We start from the raw sequence: 16,783 nt of genomic DNA on the forward strand, positions 1-16,783 counted from the left end.
TTTCAAAACCCAGGAGGCTAACACTTTTTGAAATCTAACCATAAATATACATTTCTGTCCTGCCTGGAAACAATAAACCGATAAAACACAGTGCTTTCTGAGTTCATTACAATTTATTGTGAAAGCAGCATGTATTACATCTTATGAATTTCTATTTCATTCCAGTTAGGCTCTATTGTAAGTTTGATCCTTTCTTATTTTCCTTTCCAGGCAAATGCCAACTGTGCTTTAACAGTGTAAAAAATGCTACAGATTTGATCAGCTCTTGTATAAGGTTAGAGTCATGACTAATCTGCAATGTTAGGCAGCATGCTCGGAATACTCAGTTTTAAAAGGCAGAATTTGTAATAGAATCCAGTTTAAATATTTACTATGGCACATCCTCATTAAATGCAATATATGCATAACATAAAACTATAGTACATGCATTATTTTCCTAACGAAATTGCATAATTGTCAGAGTTCTAACAGGGTGGTTATTCCTAGATGGTAGTTTGAATTCTGTGCTGGAATCCACTAGCTGTAACAGCTTCAAAGACAGCAACCCACTCTTTGTTAAAGGAAAACTAATCTGCATTTTCCACATTAAAAATATATTTCAGGGATTTGTGATGCAGTCTTCCTCAGCCTAGCCAGTCAACATGTCACTGTAACCAAACTGCAGGAGAACAGATATGAGTAAGCTGCACGGGGAAAGCACAGTTTCATCTCCACATGCATTCACTCCTGTGCTTCCTGCTGAGACCTCCAACAAATGTACCAATTAGTACCAGTTGTGTTGCTGATTTTCTGATCAGCTTTTTTTGTACTGGCTGGCAAAGACTTTATGACATAGAAAATGCTGATACAAATACAAAAGCCAGGTAAGCTGGCAGAAGTAGATGCGTAGTCAGAGTTAGAGCTACTGTACACTGCAGGCAAGAAATGTTCCTCTGTGTTCTGGTGATATGGTTCAGCCAGGAGTCTCATCCATAGATATTCACATTATTAAGGGACTTTATTAAGGGACTTGTCATCCTGTGTTGGAAAATACTACTGTACAAGTGCAAGCCATGTGTTCTCAACGTCAAAAATACGTGCATTTCATATTTTATAATAAGAACATCTTTTATTGTGCATAGAGCAGTTATCTGTTAAAAACACTATGCAGAGGTAATATAATATATATATTTTTTTCTGAATAAGCTTTTACCTCTGCTTTTTTTTTTTTTTTTTTTTTTTTTTTAATAATTCTTTGTATACATATATATATATATCTGTATGTGCTTTTTCTAGACTATGGGGAAGTATATATCACATGCTGAGTACTAAGACACCTATTTCTCTCTTTACGTCTTCAGAACAGGGCAAAAGTGGATTTTGCCCTTTGTGTAAAAGAAATCATTTTACATTCGGTGCATAGGTACCTTGTTAGAAAAACATGCTACTAAAAAAGTAAAAATGACACAGTCAAGATATGAACTCTCTCCAAACCTAATATAGGCTCTTAATACCATAAAACAAGTGTTTCCAGAACAAGCTGGATAAAAAAGTAAGTTTCTAATAGGGTATTAGATTGCACCTGTTCCAAACAAAATCGATCCAGTCATTATGCTCTTCCCTTTTCTTTTTTCTTTTTGTCTTCATCTTTGAAATAGACTACAAAGCTTGTAGAGAATCTCAGCATGATGCCAAATCATTTTAACCTAGCCCAGCAAGACATCCATTGGAACTACAGTAGTAAATATGGATTTGGAATTAAAGATCAACAATTATCTAGACGTAAAAACTTATTTTTCTTTGTTTTCTTCATTTTTACCTAATTAGTCAAACCTTTTTTTTTTTTTAATCAGTTGCAAATGTCTTTTACTGATGGTGTCCTTTGTCTGCAAGAGATGGAAACACATACAAAAGCAACTGAAACTAGCACTTAGAAACAACTGCATTGAAAGCAAAAACCACCCAAATAAAAAAAAATTAAAAAATTCCCCAAGCCCTTTTGTGTACAAGAGATAACACGGAAGACAGAGGGCTGTGTACACTGTTATGGGCATAATTCCCTCCTTCCTTAAAGCTCTTAATCAGGCAGAGGACTATTAATCTTTCTCCAGTAGCAGCTACAGATTTTTAAATTACATTACAAACCCAGGCAATATGATGATAAAAAAATCTGGATTAAAAAGAAAAAAAGAAAAAAAGAGGTATATTCCTTTCTTATACAGGAGAATGCAAACACATAATGACACTTACTCTGTGCAAACTTAGGAGGATTGTCATTAACATCAGTGAGTGTAATTGTCACTGTTGTAGTTCCAGAGAGTCCACCCATATGTCCTCCCATGTCCTTTGCTTGGATGACAACAAAGTATTCTTCTTTGGCTTCTCTGTCCATGTTGGGAAGAGCTGTTTTAATTATAGCTAGAATAGGGGCAGGGGGAGAAGATTGTCAGATACAGACCCAAATTCAGTTTTGTAGGTATTTTTATGAATGTAGGTTAATATTGTTATAAAAACTTAATGCTAAAGATCCAGCCTCTTAGTACCAAGGAAAAGAAGAAACTAAGACTTTCAAAACAGTATATTAGTGGTCACCTACCTTGGTTTAAACAAAAGCGCAAGGAAATCACAGTCAAAAATAAGAATTATTCCTACCTGTGATACTTATTTCTTTTTTCTTGATACAGAATATGGTTTCTTTATTACCTCCCAGAGAAATCACATGTTCTCCCATAGAAATAAAAAAAATAAATTAGGAATTGTAATGATGCATTCTGCAAATAACTCCATTGTTATAAATAAAGTGACTTTAAAAAAGGATGTTAGAGTATTATTTTTTTTCATTCATAGACCTGATCAAGATATCACTGAAATATTATTTCAACAGCTTTTGAATCTTTTGAATTAAGCGTAACATAACTTTTTCTCCATTATTATTTTTAGGCAAACAGTTTCTACTGTTATTTTATTTTTTAATAATAAAAAAAAATAATTTACATAGTTAAATCAGGCCTAGAATTGTAAAAAACAAAACAAAACAAAAAAAAAAAAACGCCACATTTAGTATTCTGCATTTTACTCTAAGAAAAGTTAACTAATTCAATAAAGTGATGTTTTTCCTAGGCATGTATTTTAATTTGTCTATTAATGTATGAAACACTCTATCCCTTGGCTATAGTTTGAAAGGTAAAAGAAAAACTAAAATATCTTAATAAGTGTCTACAAAAGAATTATGTTTTCTGACCTTTAAGGTATAAAATTTTGGGGTATCTCTAGGTGATAACACTAACACAATCTGTTATTTCAATATTCCTATCTACTGTCTCAACCATAAACCATTTGCTAGAGGCTAAGAGGCAAAAATAAATTCAAGTTTCAATTTCAAACAAAAATGAAAATGTAAAAAAGAAATGTACTCTTTTAATTACCATACCTGCAGCTGAATATTTTTAAATATTGAACATTTCAGAATTATATGGGTTGTTACCACCTATATTTCTGTGTTCACTATCTAGAGGACTGAAATCAGCTAAAAAAACAAACAAACAAACAAAAAAAACATCATTATCTCTTATGAGGCAAACTAACAAACACAAAAGGGTTCCATCCTTTCCTAAAAAAGTAATGTGATCAAGACAAAAGGCAAACAGAGTTATGCACAGACAATTTCAAATATAACCATTTGTTTTATTTATTTCTTTTTTCACAAGTTCTCTAGTTGTGCTCACAAGAAATACTGAAATTTTCAATCAATTTTTAGAAAATGTCAAATCACCAAATTCTAAATCTAAATAATAATAATAAGCTCACCAAATACTAATAGGCATACAGCACATTAATTCATTGACCATTCAACCCACTCTACTTCAATTCAAGCCAGAAACAAATTGAGAATAAAAACAAACTCAGTTTTAGCATGTTATGATGGATGAAAACGATATACGCCAAACAGAAGTGCAGTTTAAAAGCAAGAGATGAGAATTACCAAAGACTAATGTAAGGCAGATAGACGCTTGCTGGAAAATTATATTCAGAAAAGTTATCAATGGCTTACTGTCAAAGTGGATGGATGGATGAAGTTGTTCATAGGGTTTGTTCTGCTTCTAGCATCATTCAGTATTTTCTGAATGATGGAAGACAAGAAAAACTTATCAAGCCTTTCAGGTGACACAAAGTTGGGAGTAATTGCAAATACTAGAAGAAGAGGATTACAGTTCAAAACAATTTTGACAGATTGGATAGTCTAAAAAAGCAAGATGCAACTCCGTTTGGCAAATAAAAAGTATTTTGTGTGGGTGAAACAGTTAACTTCACAATAACAATAGAGCAGGTGACTCATGAGATAAAAAAAAGTGGAGTCAAAAAGACTTGAATATGAGTCTACAGCATTTCACTGTTAAAAGCATTCAAGCATTTTGTGATTATATTTTAGCTAGTATATTGTATGCAAGAATGGTGGAGTAATAATCCCTTCAGTCCCCACACACTGCTGGAACAGTGTGTTTGATTTTGGGTATTCCTCTTCTGTATTCAAACTGACGAAGAATTAAGCAATGAGTAAAGCAATGAGTAAAATAGCAGAAAGTCTGAGAAAAAATCTTGTTCAAGTAAGTTAGAGAACTATGAGCAAAGAGTCTGCAGCCAAATATGGAAAACGTACTGGGAGCTACTCTCCTTTCCCAATGAGAGTAAGAGAAGAAACGATGGAACTACGATGTAAATGACAAAACAGGTTTAAGCTGCAGCACAAGAGATTTCAGTTAAGCATTAGGCGAATGCTTTCTACCAGAGAAGTAAGTACAGTTAGAGAAGGCTACTTATAGAATTTATAATATTTCCATCACTAAAAGTCTGTGGGAACCTATTATTCAAATACCTGTTGAGAATTTGAACGAGTAGATCTCATTCTTTTTGAAGGTAGGGTTACTTACTGAATACTGCTTGAGGTCCCTCTCCATATTGCCTAAAACTTCTCTGTGTATTCTAAAATACTTTATAAACCTTAGGCCTGTGAAAACTTTTGATGGACATGTAGTTCAAGCATAGGAAAGAAAGCTCTATCATAATTTAGCTACAAATCCTCTGACTAAAGCTGGAAACCTAAGGAAGTGGGCTGGAAGATAAAAAAATCAGGAAGTAACCTATTTCTTCAAAGAATGAGAACATCCCCAAGGAAGTTCCTTTTATTTATTTATTTATTCTTTTTTGGCTGAGTTGCTTTTCCTAAACAGCTATTGGTGTCACACTGCTCAATAGCAAATAAAACAGCTGTAGAATGGGATTTACTTTTACAGTGGTCCTAAATGCACACAGTGAGCAATTCACACAATCTGCCTCACAACTTGAATCGGTTAAAATGCACCCCCGTGGACTACTTTCAAAAACCTATTTGGAAGAATATACACTATCTCAAACTGAAAAAGATCAGGGGAAAAGAAGCAAAGTTACAAAGGCTATAGCTGATGAAGAGGAGGAAAAGCAGCAATAAAAAATAAGGATCTGTTTTCCATTTTTCACTTCCCTTTTTTAAGGATCTCTTTATGGTAACACTGTAACAGTACACATTGTAATAATTGAGAACATGGACCAAACCCAAGCAAGCACTATGCAAAATTGGAATCTGAACCTGAAAAGCTTTTCTTAAGAATCTCATTTATCTCACATGTTTTGATGAAGACTTCCTGCTATTTCAGCTAGCATGCTTTGGAACATTCCCTTCTTCATTTTGGAAGAGCTAAGTAATTGCTTTGATCTTCCTTCCACGCTAAAATCTTGGTGGAGATTTTTATTAAATATAACAGCCATTTAGGACCCAAACTACTGCAAAATCAATCTTGTAATTTCTTCAGAGAGCTGCGAGATGTATTCTTTGTACTCCCATGAAGCACAGTGACTTCAGTGATGTTTTAGCAGCCCATAAAAAATGTTCACTTGGAGACCTCTGGAAAACCTGTACCATAATTCCTTAAAAATGAATAGATCACTACTAACTTTCTTGAAAATTAAAGAAATTCTAGTCCTTTGAGGATGTCATACAGGCATACTGTTCCACTATTTTTAAATTCAATTTACCCTTCATATAAATCATAATCTTTTTAATAAAAATTATTCCCATTCCTTACTAAGGTTTAAAGCCTCTAGGACTTTCATTCTAGCAAGACAAGAAAAACAGCTGTAGTGTCTAAGTTGGCTAACTTTACAGAAAAATTAACAATTACAGGAGTATCTGAACTACATTCAGATGTAGACGTATTTCAAATCAAAGCCATTAGCCACAGTAAAAATAATCTCTAGGTAAGGAAATGAATGCTGTGTTATATAATTACATGTGGAGTGATTCTATGCCATTTTTTATTTTTAAGAGAGAAGCTAACAGTGTGCATATTTTATTACCATGTTTATTTTTTAAAATTGTATGGGAAAGACGACACTATCTGTCTCTCTGTTAAACAAAAAGATGAAGGGCAAATACTGTTCTGTTAAATCTCTATAGCTTCTTGTTTAACCTACAATCTATTATATCTACTTTTTCAGCCCATATTACTTCCATTTACATGTTTTTTCAGTTCTTGCTTTCATTTTGAAGTAGACCTTGCAAGCTTGCCTTTGTGCATAAATGAACACTACCTGTCTTTCACTAGATACATTTTTCTTGAAGAATATCATGATCAGATAACACCTATTATAATACTACCATTTCAATTCAGATGAACTTGTATCTGGGTTTTACAGTAAGGAAAAAAATGTTTTCATCTCATACTAGAGACTCACCAGCCATTCCTTTTTCTCTGGGAACAAGTTTTCACTGGAATGTGAAAGGGTCACCCTCTCACCAACTGAGAATGAATGCAGTAAACAAACATTTTGCACTGCATTTATGAACCTGTTTCCTTATGATTTAATTTGTCATGATCCAGTAATACTTATAACTCTACTAAACACTTCAGAAAATGTAGTTTTGGACTCTTTTACAGATATTTTCCAAATATAACCGTGTAGCTCAAATTCCTCTCTTCTAATTCAGTCTCTGGAAGCACAATATTATTTAGATATGTATCCCCAGTTCTTCTACTCAGCATGAGAAAAGTTGTTGCTCTATCTCACTAGCTTTCTAAAATGATGGAGGTATTGCTCTGAAATGCAAGAAATAAATGTGGTATCAGCCTGTTTGCTAATACCATTTCTAGATAAACTCTAGAAACAGAAATCACTTTTTTTTTTTTTTTCAAATGCCAGTCTGTCTTGATCTTAAGCAAATCATCTTTACCAACTACAGATTGTCATAACTGCTTTCAAACCTCTCCACAATGATTTTATACTTTCTTTATTAATCAGAAAATGCTGCTTTTGCCACTGCTGCAGGACCAAATCCTACATACCTTATCCATAATGGTTGCACTTTATACTTCTAAGCAAAAATCAAGAACTGACCCTTGGGTCTGCTGCACTAGCGGTTTGTCAGTACAACCCTCTCCTAATGGGCTGTCACCAAGACAACTCAGAATCACCAATGATTCTCTGTACAAACACCTTACCACAACTCCTAAGGTTGTACAGTATACTTAGTACACAATGGCAAAAAAAAAAAGGTTCATACTAGTTTGAAAATATACTCTATTTTCAGCATTGCACCTAAGCACATCAGGGACTGTACAGACTGAGCTGAAGGTGCTGTAACCAAGTGCTAGTGACTGAAAACAGACTCCAGAAATTCAGTATGTGCTGGAGCTGATTCTGCTACACTGGGAATGATACTCCTATCAGGGCTACAAACCTATCTTCTGTCTGCTACTGCACACACCTGCCTTCTTGCCTGGGAAATGAGTTCATACACCTTATTTGCCAAGACACAACAACAGAACAACATCTGTCCATCCTGGTTCATGCCTCTTACAATTATTTCAGTTTCAAAGATAAGTTAACTGTAACTGAATCTGTAGTAATTGGCAGGAATATCACAGCAGCACTGGTTAATAAAATGAGTTAGAAACCTGTAGTTCAATCCAGGCTGTGCCTAATGTTGAACAGGTTCCTTCTCTACGCCAATCCCACCAGGGTTTAAATCTAAACTATTCAGAAACTGAACTGTTTAGAAAGGGTCTGTTGAACATGAGTTAGTTCTGTTCTTAGAAGCTCATTACTTTCCCTTGCAGTTGAATGTTATTTCCTGTATCAAAACTGTTTTCCCATCTCTCTCTCATTTGAAAATGCTACCTTGTCATTTTATCATGAGTAATTACAGAAACAGTCCCTGTGCCTCTCTTTTATTAACACCTTTCAAATATTTGTACAGTGATTTCATATCCTCCTTTAATCACCTCTTATCCAGTTTATACAAATTAAGTTCAATCAATCTTTCATTCTAAGTCATATTCTTCAGTCTCTCTCACCTTAGTTACACTGCTTTGAACTTTCTTCGGTGTCTCAGTAGTCTTTTTTTTTATGACGATGTGTCTCGCCAATACTACATACAATATTCCGGGGGCAGCTTGTGCTATTATTGTTGCCCAGCATTACTAATAAACTGGACTTTAACAATTTGGTAGAAGAGTGAGCGTATGTCATCACAAAAATGTTTGTAACTCAATAGTTGCTGTCACTTACCCTCATTACCTTACTGATTTTTATTGCTGGACTGTATTTTAAGGTCTAGAGGGAGGAAGGCAATAAAGACTGTAAATAAAAATAGAAGATTCATACCTGACTTCAGCCGAATGCCATTTTCACTCCTCCTAGGCCTACTCTTTCATGTTCTAAATTTCAGAGCCACACAGTGTCTCAGGTTCAATACTGTGTTCCAGAGGGTGTCACATACTGAATCATTAAAAGCTCTGTTGGTTAAAGCATATGGACTTTCACCCGGAAGTTAAAGGTAGGCATAGAAAATGAATCAAATATTCACTCTCCAAAGAAATATCCACAGGCTGTTAGGAGAGATTTTAGTTTTCTAGGCCTCCTTATTCTTCTATTTTCTTCTCAGCTTTACTGACTTGAAATTTGGCCATTGTACCAAGTAACCATAACCAAGATGGCAGCATTTAAAAGCTGTTCTTTTTCATATATTGCAAGGGTTTATGCTTGAGTAATGCAATGCATTTTCCAGTGCAGTAGGGCATTTGGTATAATTCGTCTTGTTCACATATTTCAGGTGTGTGTAGGAGTGACATTATTTAAGTAAGTTCATGTGAAATGTAAATAAATGGGACGCAGCTGATAATGTATTTTCCTTGCTATTCCTATATTGTAGAACACCGTGTCACTTCATATTATATTCCATTATGATAATCTTATTTTAAAGCTGACAGTCATGATTTAATATCTTCGAAAAAGCTTAAAAGTGAGAAGTGTACTTTTTCTGCTTCTAGCAGTATTAAATAAGCCCCTCCCCCAGCATTTTGAATGTCAGTGTTTGGATTACAGGAGAATATATACAACTTGTATAATGCTATAAATGACACAAATTATAATGTCAGTTTTAGCAAATCTGACATCAGTTATTCAGATATAACGAGTTATGGACTATACTGAACATTGCAAGTTCTGTTACTAATCTGATGCTATCACATGGTAAGTTTAGCTTTTCATAGAAAATCTGATTCTGTCATCTTTGCAATGTATTATTTATGTTGTTCTCTATCCAATGAACCTATGGTCATATTAAAATTCACCTATGAAGGTGATTTTTTTTTCCCTATGAAAGGGAAAAAATATTCAGAACAGAGCATGCCATCAAAAAAGCATTTACCCTAAGCCGTATTCAGATGTCTGAATGAAAAATAACTTCTGAATTACCTTCTTTCATGTGTCTATAACTCATACAGAAGAATTTGCAAACTAGAACTGCAGTAGTATATGTATTTTTCATCTAATGTAATGGAAAACTATTGTTTTATGGGTCACTTAGCAGAACTTTTTCCTGTGCACCCAGTATTATAGAATTGTTTCAATAAGGAGGTTGAAAGTAATGTCAGTTTCAACCAAGAGTAATTCCAGTAAGAATTACACCTAGTTAATATCAAAGTAGTAAGAAATAAAAAGCAGAAGAGTAAGAAACTGCTTCCTTGGATTTGCCCTTGGGTGTAACAGCCCTTTCTACCACAGGCATGAAGGACACCATAGACATCTTACACCTCTGTTCCCTTGTTTTCATGATGCTTAGAGTACTACAGAAAGCATGATTTGGATTATTCCTGGCAGTGAGCTCTCATTGTACCATTAAAACAGAACAGTGACATAAAACAATCTATGCACTGAGTCAGCAAATGAACAAAATTATAGGCAGCATCTTTGGTAGCTGCACAAAATCTAAATATATAGTCTTGATTTCTACTACATAAATCTAATAAAAGGCCAGTCACCTGGAAAAAATAGTTGATAAGCTCGAAGTAGCTATGCTTCAATGCTTGAAACACTCCCATGAATGAAGGAAAACATTTACATTCTTTGGTAGCTCACGTTAACATAGTCTGTTTCTTAACATAATGATTCCATTCCAGGGAAGACACAGTTCTAGACACAGTATCTATGATCAGAATCAATTCTGTTTCAAATATATTGGAAAGATTTTTCACTTACCAAAGCTGCTAATAAAAAGTAAGCCCAGTGAAAATGTAGCTACAGACAATACAGACAAGCATACAAAACAAAACAACAACAACAAAAAAACAGCTACCATGCTTGGAGAGTCACCTTCAGGTTTGTTTTGTTTTGGACAAGCTACTAATCTAGCTAACTCTTATGCTCTAATTTCTACACTTTCACTATAGTACCAAAAATCCTCCCCTAAGGAAATTTTAACTGGGTTCCTGTGTACTACAAACAGATGTGTAATGGGTTTCCTTGGCCAAGATTCTATGAGAAAAAATACATTGGGTAAATGTAAAGAAACAGTCAAACATTTAAATATTTTGTTTGCATTGGAAATTTTATTTTTTTCTTAAAATACACCTTCCAATCTATATGCCCATGGTAACAGCAATACTGTCCAAATTACAGAGAGGCTAAACTAGCGTGCATGTTTTATGCACCACTACCTCTAAAAGGTGAAATATTCAGTGCCACAAGCTACTGCAAAATTGTAGCTATCTTAGTATAATACTATCGTCATTTTGAGACTGCATGTAACAAACCATAAAACTCTCTCTGGTATGTAATAAACATTATCATACCCTTGCTCTGAAATTTTTGTATTACCAAGAAATGTGCTGCTTACTTATGTTTTTCTGAAATCAATACTTCTCCTTAGAAGAACCACAAAAGGTTGCTGCCTTTTAGAGCTGTCTTTTTCACCATGCACATTATATGGCTGCATTTTCTACAGGAATACCTGCGTCTGGTTTGCTCAATGACTAGATTTTTATGTACGTTTGTTGCTTATATATTCTAGATAAGATACATGGAGATAACATACATATAGAGAGCTGAAGGGCTCTCTATATTTTGACATTTAATATTGCTAGTAGATAACTTTTTCTCTAAGTGAATGAAGACATAATAAATTTTGTACATTTTAAAACATTAAGCACTACAAAAAATGTGTAAACCCTTTAAATACCATAGAGACAGCCACATACTCTCCAGCTTTAACTATCCTTTGGCTAGCTGTAGGAGTAGCACTGTATTTATACTACAGATGAAGACCATTACATATAGATGGCAAAGACAGACAGGATGGCCTCAGTACCTAAACTCGTTCAGCTGTAATGATTTAGAGAAGAATGTAATCGATGCCCAACATAGATCTAGAAAAATAGGGAATCAGAAACCATTTATTCATTCAGAAACAGCTCCATAATATGAAGCCACTTATCCAGGGACTGTGGCAAAACCACAGTTGAATTCTTTATGATTAAATTCCCATTAGAAACTAACGTGTCATTTTCATGGTAACTGAAGTGCTACTAAAAGGAATATTTATAGCTGGAAATGAAGGTAGGAGGGGGAATTTAATGCAGGTGAAACAGGAGAAAAATCATGATTTTCAGGTTTACCAAAAAGCTTGGGAGTTTTCTCTGGCTTTCATGGTAACGGAAATCACTTTCCTAGGTTATGAACGGTTATTTCATTGGATTAAGCATAACATTTTAATGTAATACAAACAATAAACCTGAGTCAAATTAAACAATTTTTTAGGTTTGGAATAATTTTTTTCAGGCCATTTCATGTGAAGGAACTGGAAAATCTTCTGTGTAGCAGGAGAATATACGCCACCTCAGCTGGTGGGAACAGGTGAGCACTAGCAGTACTTTATGAACTTTCCCTTGCAGAAACAGAGAAAGAGCCTATAGCTAATCCTCTTCTAACTGAGACAGCTACAACAAATCATTCCTGCACAAAAGAATTTGTAATACAACAGAAAACAAAATCATATATTTTTATACTTCATGGTCAGGAATCTGTTCAGAGTTTTATTTCCATGTGACTTTTGACAAATCAGTCAGCATAAACTAAGGGGCTTCACTGATAACACCCCCTTGGCATACTTATTTTTGAAATAAGTGTGTTTTTTTTCACTGTACCGAAAAAGTTATTTTTTGTAGGACTATAGTTTACCTTTGCCATAAAATCAAATACTGAATTACATTCCAGAGATTGTTTTCATACTCAGGACAGTTTTCCTTCAACCAGAAGAAAATAACGTAATAGATGAATCCCATTTATTGATCTACACTATTTATGTCAAGTCCCTGTAAGCTAGGGCATTTCTGGGAAAAGAAAATTATTTTTCCCATGCAATCTCACTAAAAAGAATTAACAAGCTTCCAGACTTTAAAGAGTCTGACAGTTTTCTGTTGTTCAGAAAGCTTTGCACATTTGATCTATCAAAAACATCCTTTAATAATTCTCCTAGCACTTACTTCATAATCTTGTTAATCAGCATGAGTACAGGAATTTACTCCTTTATGGCTGCATAAATTCAGGTGATTTTTTTTGTATGTTATAAAATTAGTTATAGTTTTCTTCACCTTAGGAGATCACAGCTGCTTGACTTACAGTGATTAAAATCTACCTCAAGTAACAGGTGAAAGAACATAAGAAATAATGCCAAATCACTTTAAAAAAACACTTCTCAGAGACAAATGCATTTTCTCTAAGTGTGACATATGTATAGCAAACACGAGGAAATGGATTTATTGGCACTCCTTTCAGATTATTCGCTCAAGATTTTAAAACCACAGAGAAATAAAGTCATCCTAAATGCACACTAATAAAACTTCATAACAAAACTCAGTATCATGTTCTTTCTTTCCTTGATTCATCCAGTCAGGAAAAAAAATAAATCATTTTTTAATGAAAACACACAATATGCTCACTGAAATTCCCAAGATAAACTGTACTTTCTTTAACTGGAAATACTATAGCCTCATATTGAAAATTACATTATGTTCATTAAATTCCTCAGGCTAAGTCTTCCAGTCCCTAACCAGTTATAAGTCACACAACACTTCCACTGCCTTCAGTTTTGCTTCAGTAACTTCTGTAATATTAGTGTTACCATTACTTGCATTACCTTTAATACAGATTTTTCTTTGTCTTTTCACATGTTCAGGCTCTGATGGGATACGTGTGAGATGTGTTACAACTCAGTAATGCTGACAGACACCTCCTTATGTTCCCTGTTTAAGTTTATTATACGAAACATTTTTAAGAGGCAGAGCATAAATATAACCTAGGGATTCATATTCAGTTACCTACCTGTATGTGGTTCAATAGAAAAGTAAGGCTGTCCTTCCAGAATGCTATAAACCAGCTTGGCACTATTTCCATAAACTGGATCATCTGCATCTGTAGCTGTTACTTTAGTAACAAAGGTGCCTAAATAGAAAGAATATACATTAACTTATATTCTTCCTATAAGTTTGCATAACTTACTCAAAAATAATTAGGAACAAAAAATCACTTACTTGAAATTCTAAAGAAATTTGTGAGGTATAATAACAAATAAAGAAAGTAACAATAATCAATAAAATACACAATAATAACCTACAACAGTATTTGTGGAACACAAACAAAACATTTTCCTTCATGTTGTTATATGCCAGCAGACAGAATTTCTGGGTAAAGGAAAAAACCTTTTTAGAAGCTGTATCATTTACTGTTTCTTTGTAGAACACATTTAAAGCTACCTGATAGATCTGTGTAGACTTTGAGCATTTGCAAAGGAATGATATCAAAGGGATATGAAATACAAGGTTAATAACACAATATAATATGTTGCATTTAAGATTTGCAAAACCACATTTGAAAGAACCTTGCCAAGTTACAGTGACTGCATGGAAAAGCAATAACAAAAAGGATTCTTTTTTCTTCTCTTGGCTTGCAGCCATAACAATGGTTTGATGTGGCCACAGTGACAGTGTCAGGACAACTTGTATTGTCTCTGAAATGAGTGCCTGCCAATGAGGGGTCCATTGCCTAGTCAGAGTTATAAACTCTACACTCCGTCCAAAAAAAATGTTAGAAAATTTTAAAGAAATTGCCCTCTTCATTCTTAGGCAACATAGCATTATGCAATTAGCAAAATCAAATGAAATTCAGTAGGTTCTGTTAAACTTTCTGCAACGACCTTTTATTTTTTTTATTTTTTTTTTTGCATGACTTAAAAAATATAATGATGACATTAATTAGGCTAGGCTAGCAATATAGAAAATATCTACAGAGGGTGAGAGTAGGAGAGAGGTTAAGGGCTGAATTATGTTTCTCGTGTTTAAAAGGAAAAGAATTATAGCATCCACCAAAATGTTCCCCCTTTCTAGATGTGCCAATAAAATTAGCCTCCTCTTCCTTCTCACACTTTGTGCTGCTGAATCCAAGTTACACCTCACTTGAAGAAAGGAACAATAAATTAGATGCCATCCCATATGTGATATTGAATATGAACATACAAGTCAGTGCTCTCTTCAACTGGATCCAAGCTGAAACAGCAGGTGATGTACTAGGTTTCTGTGGGAGTGGCAGCTATTATTAAATTTTTGTTTTGTAACCTACCAAGGCAGAAGATGTTCATGCAGAACATCATACAATGGGACAAGGCTGGAATAAGATAAGGCTCATTCACAGAACAGTGAACATTTTTGTTAGTGTGTTTTATCGAGTGGCTGCTCTGTTTTGTTTCCATGATCTTCTCTATACACAAAGGAAAATAAAGAAGCGAAACTGTTGACTTCTTTGAGATTGTATTTGATTTGCCTAGCTGGCTCTCATTTCAAAGGACTTCAGAAATAATTACATTGCTTGTTTAGAAAGATTTGATATATAACATCTATTCTTTTCTTATTTCACTAGAGAATTCCTGAAGACTTTTAGAGATATTTATTTCAAGATTTCAAAATTTAAATGGGTATGCTGATTCTTTGATAAACACATCCTTTATCCCAAGTGTTCATTAGACATTAAAGTTGAATACGCCTTAATAAAACAGGCAATCAGTGTCTAGCATTGCTTCCAATCCTGATGCTTTGCTCTCAAGACTTTTTTCTTGTGATAGAAAATAATTTAATCACTTACTGCGGCACCAAGCTTATCTGAAATTTAAACATACATAAAAACACATACATAACAGTCAGTATTGCCATTCACTGTTTATATGCACAAAAGGAAGCAAAAAACAGCATGCCCTTGTTTCTGTTTTCCAGGTCACTAGAAGTGTGACTATTATCTTGTCTAATAAAACTAATGAAGAGAAAGGAAAAATAAAATAGGCGCTCTCCCAGCTCCTAGAATCAATTTCTTATACTGCCAGTCTCTCACCCTCTGCACTTCATTTCCAACCATCATAGACAGTTCTGAGGTCTCTGAAATTCACTAATTTGCTCCCAACGATCTTATTGATGAAAATTGTTTAGAAAAAATGTAAGCAATCATGAAGCACAAATTAAAGAAATTAGATAGTTAAGCTTTTACATAGCTTAAATTTTATCACCTTTAATTTCATTTTTTTGTTTTATGCTATAACTCAAGTCTTCTGCAGGTGTGAAACATGCCACATCAATATGTTCACACTGGCAATAATAAGTATATAAAGGAGCAAACTCAATCCCATCTGCAGCTGCAGAGGAAGTTGCTGCCTCAGTGCTGCTTTGGTTCCACTGCAAGATACTGAGGGTCCAGAAGAATTAGTAACCTGTGCCACTCCCCTGAGGGACAGAACCCATTTCAGCTAAGCGTGAACAAAATCTGGAGAACTGATAAAATCCTGAGGGTGCAAAGTAATGCAGAAAAAAGAAACTCACAGCCACCACGGCTATTACTTAGGCAACCTCCATAATGTGGCAGAACTCTCCAAGCTTTGGACTAGAGTTCTGGATTATCAATATTTAAGTAGGATTTTACTGCACTACAGACACTGTAGTTATAAACCACATGTATATAAATATTTTTTACATGCATAATATGCTTAAAGTTTTAAAGATAAAAATTTAGCATTCAAAAAGCAGTATCAATCCAGGAAAAAGCTTTTATGTAGTAAATGCTCTTTGAAAGATAATGTTCTGGGTTCAACCCAGCAAATAAACAGCTAAGGTTTCTGTTTCTGTTTAATTTTGACTGCATTTGGCTTGTGTTTGTTTCTTCGTCAATGCTACAACAAACTCATTTAGCTAGAGACTATAAATTTGAAATGGTGCCATTTTTACAAGAAAGCCACTATTATAGTCCAAGTTACTGTTGCCCTAATTACAATAATATACCAGTCTTATATAATCTGGTCCAACAGCATAATTACTGTTTCTTTTTTTTTTTTTTTTTTTCTTTTTGCACTTAATATTGCCTTATGTAAAACAAACCCATTTTTTAGATAGATGAGGCA

At 34.2% G+C, this 16,783-nt stretch overlaps 1 protein-coding gene across 1 annotated transcript in view; it reads right to left on the reverse strand.

Moving 5' to 3' along the window:
- The window catches only part of CDH8 (cadherin 8), a gene marked incomplete at both ends in the record, with an annotated part of 134,421 nt that overhangs the window by 62,161 nt on the left and 55,477 nt on the right, over positions 1 to 16,783 (reverse strand). Inside the window, 2 exons of the mRNA XM_084294406.1 lie at positions 2,230 to 2,397; positions 13,672 to 13,791. Of these exons, the coding sequence (XP_084150532.1) occupies positions 2,230 to 2,397; positions 13,672 to 13,791 (288 nt within the window). The remainder of the gene's footprint in view (positions 1 to 2,229; positions 2,398 to 13,671; positions 13,792 to 16,783) is intronic.

Source organism: Netta rufina (assembly GCF_964035555.1).
Source record: "Netta rufina genome assembly, chromosome: 13".
In the NCBI taxonomy this organism is placed as follows: Eukaryota; Metazoa; Chordata; class Aves; order Anseriformes; family Anatidae; genus Netta; species Netta rufina.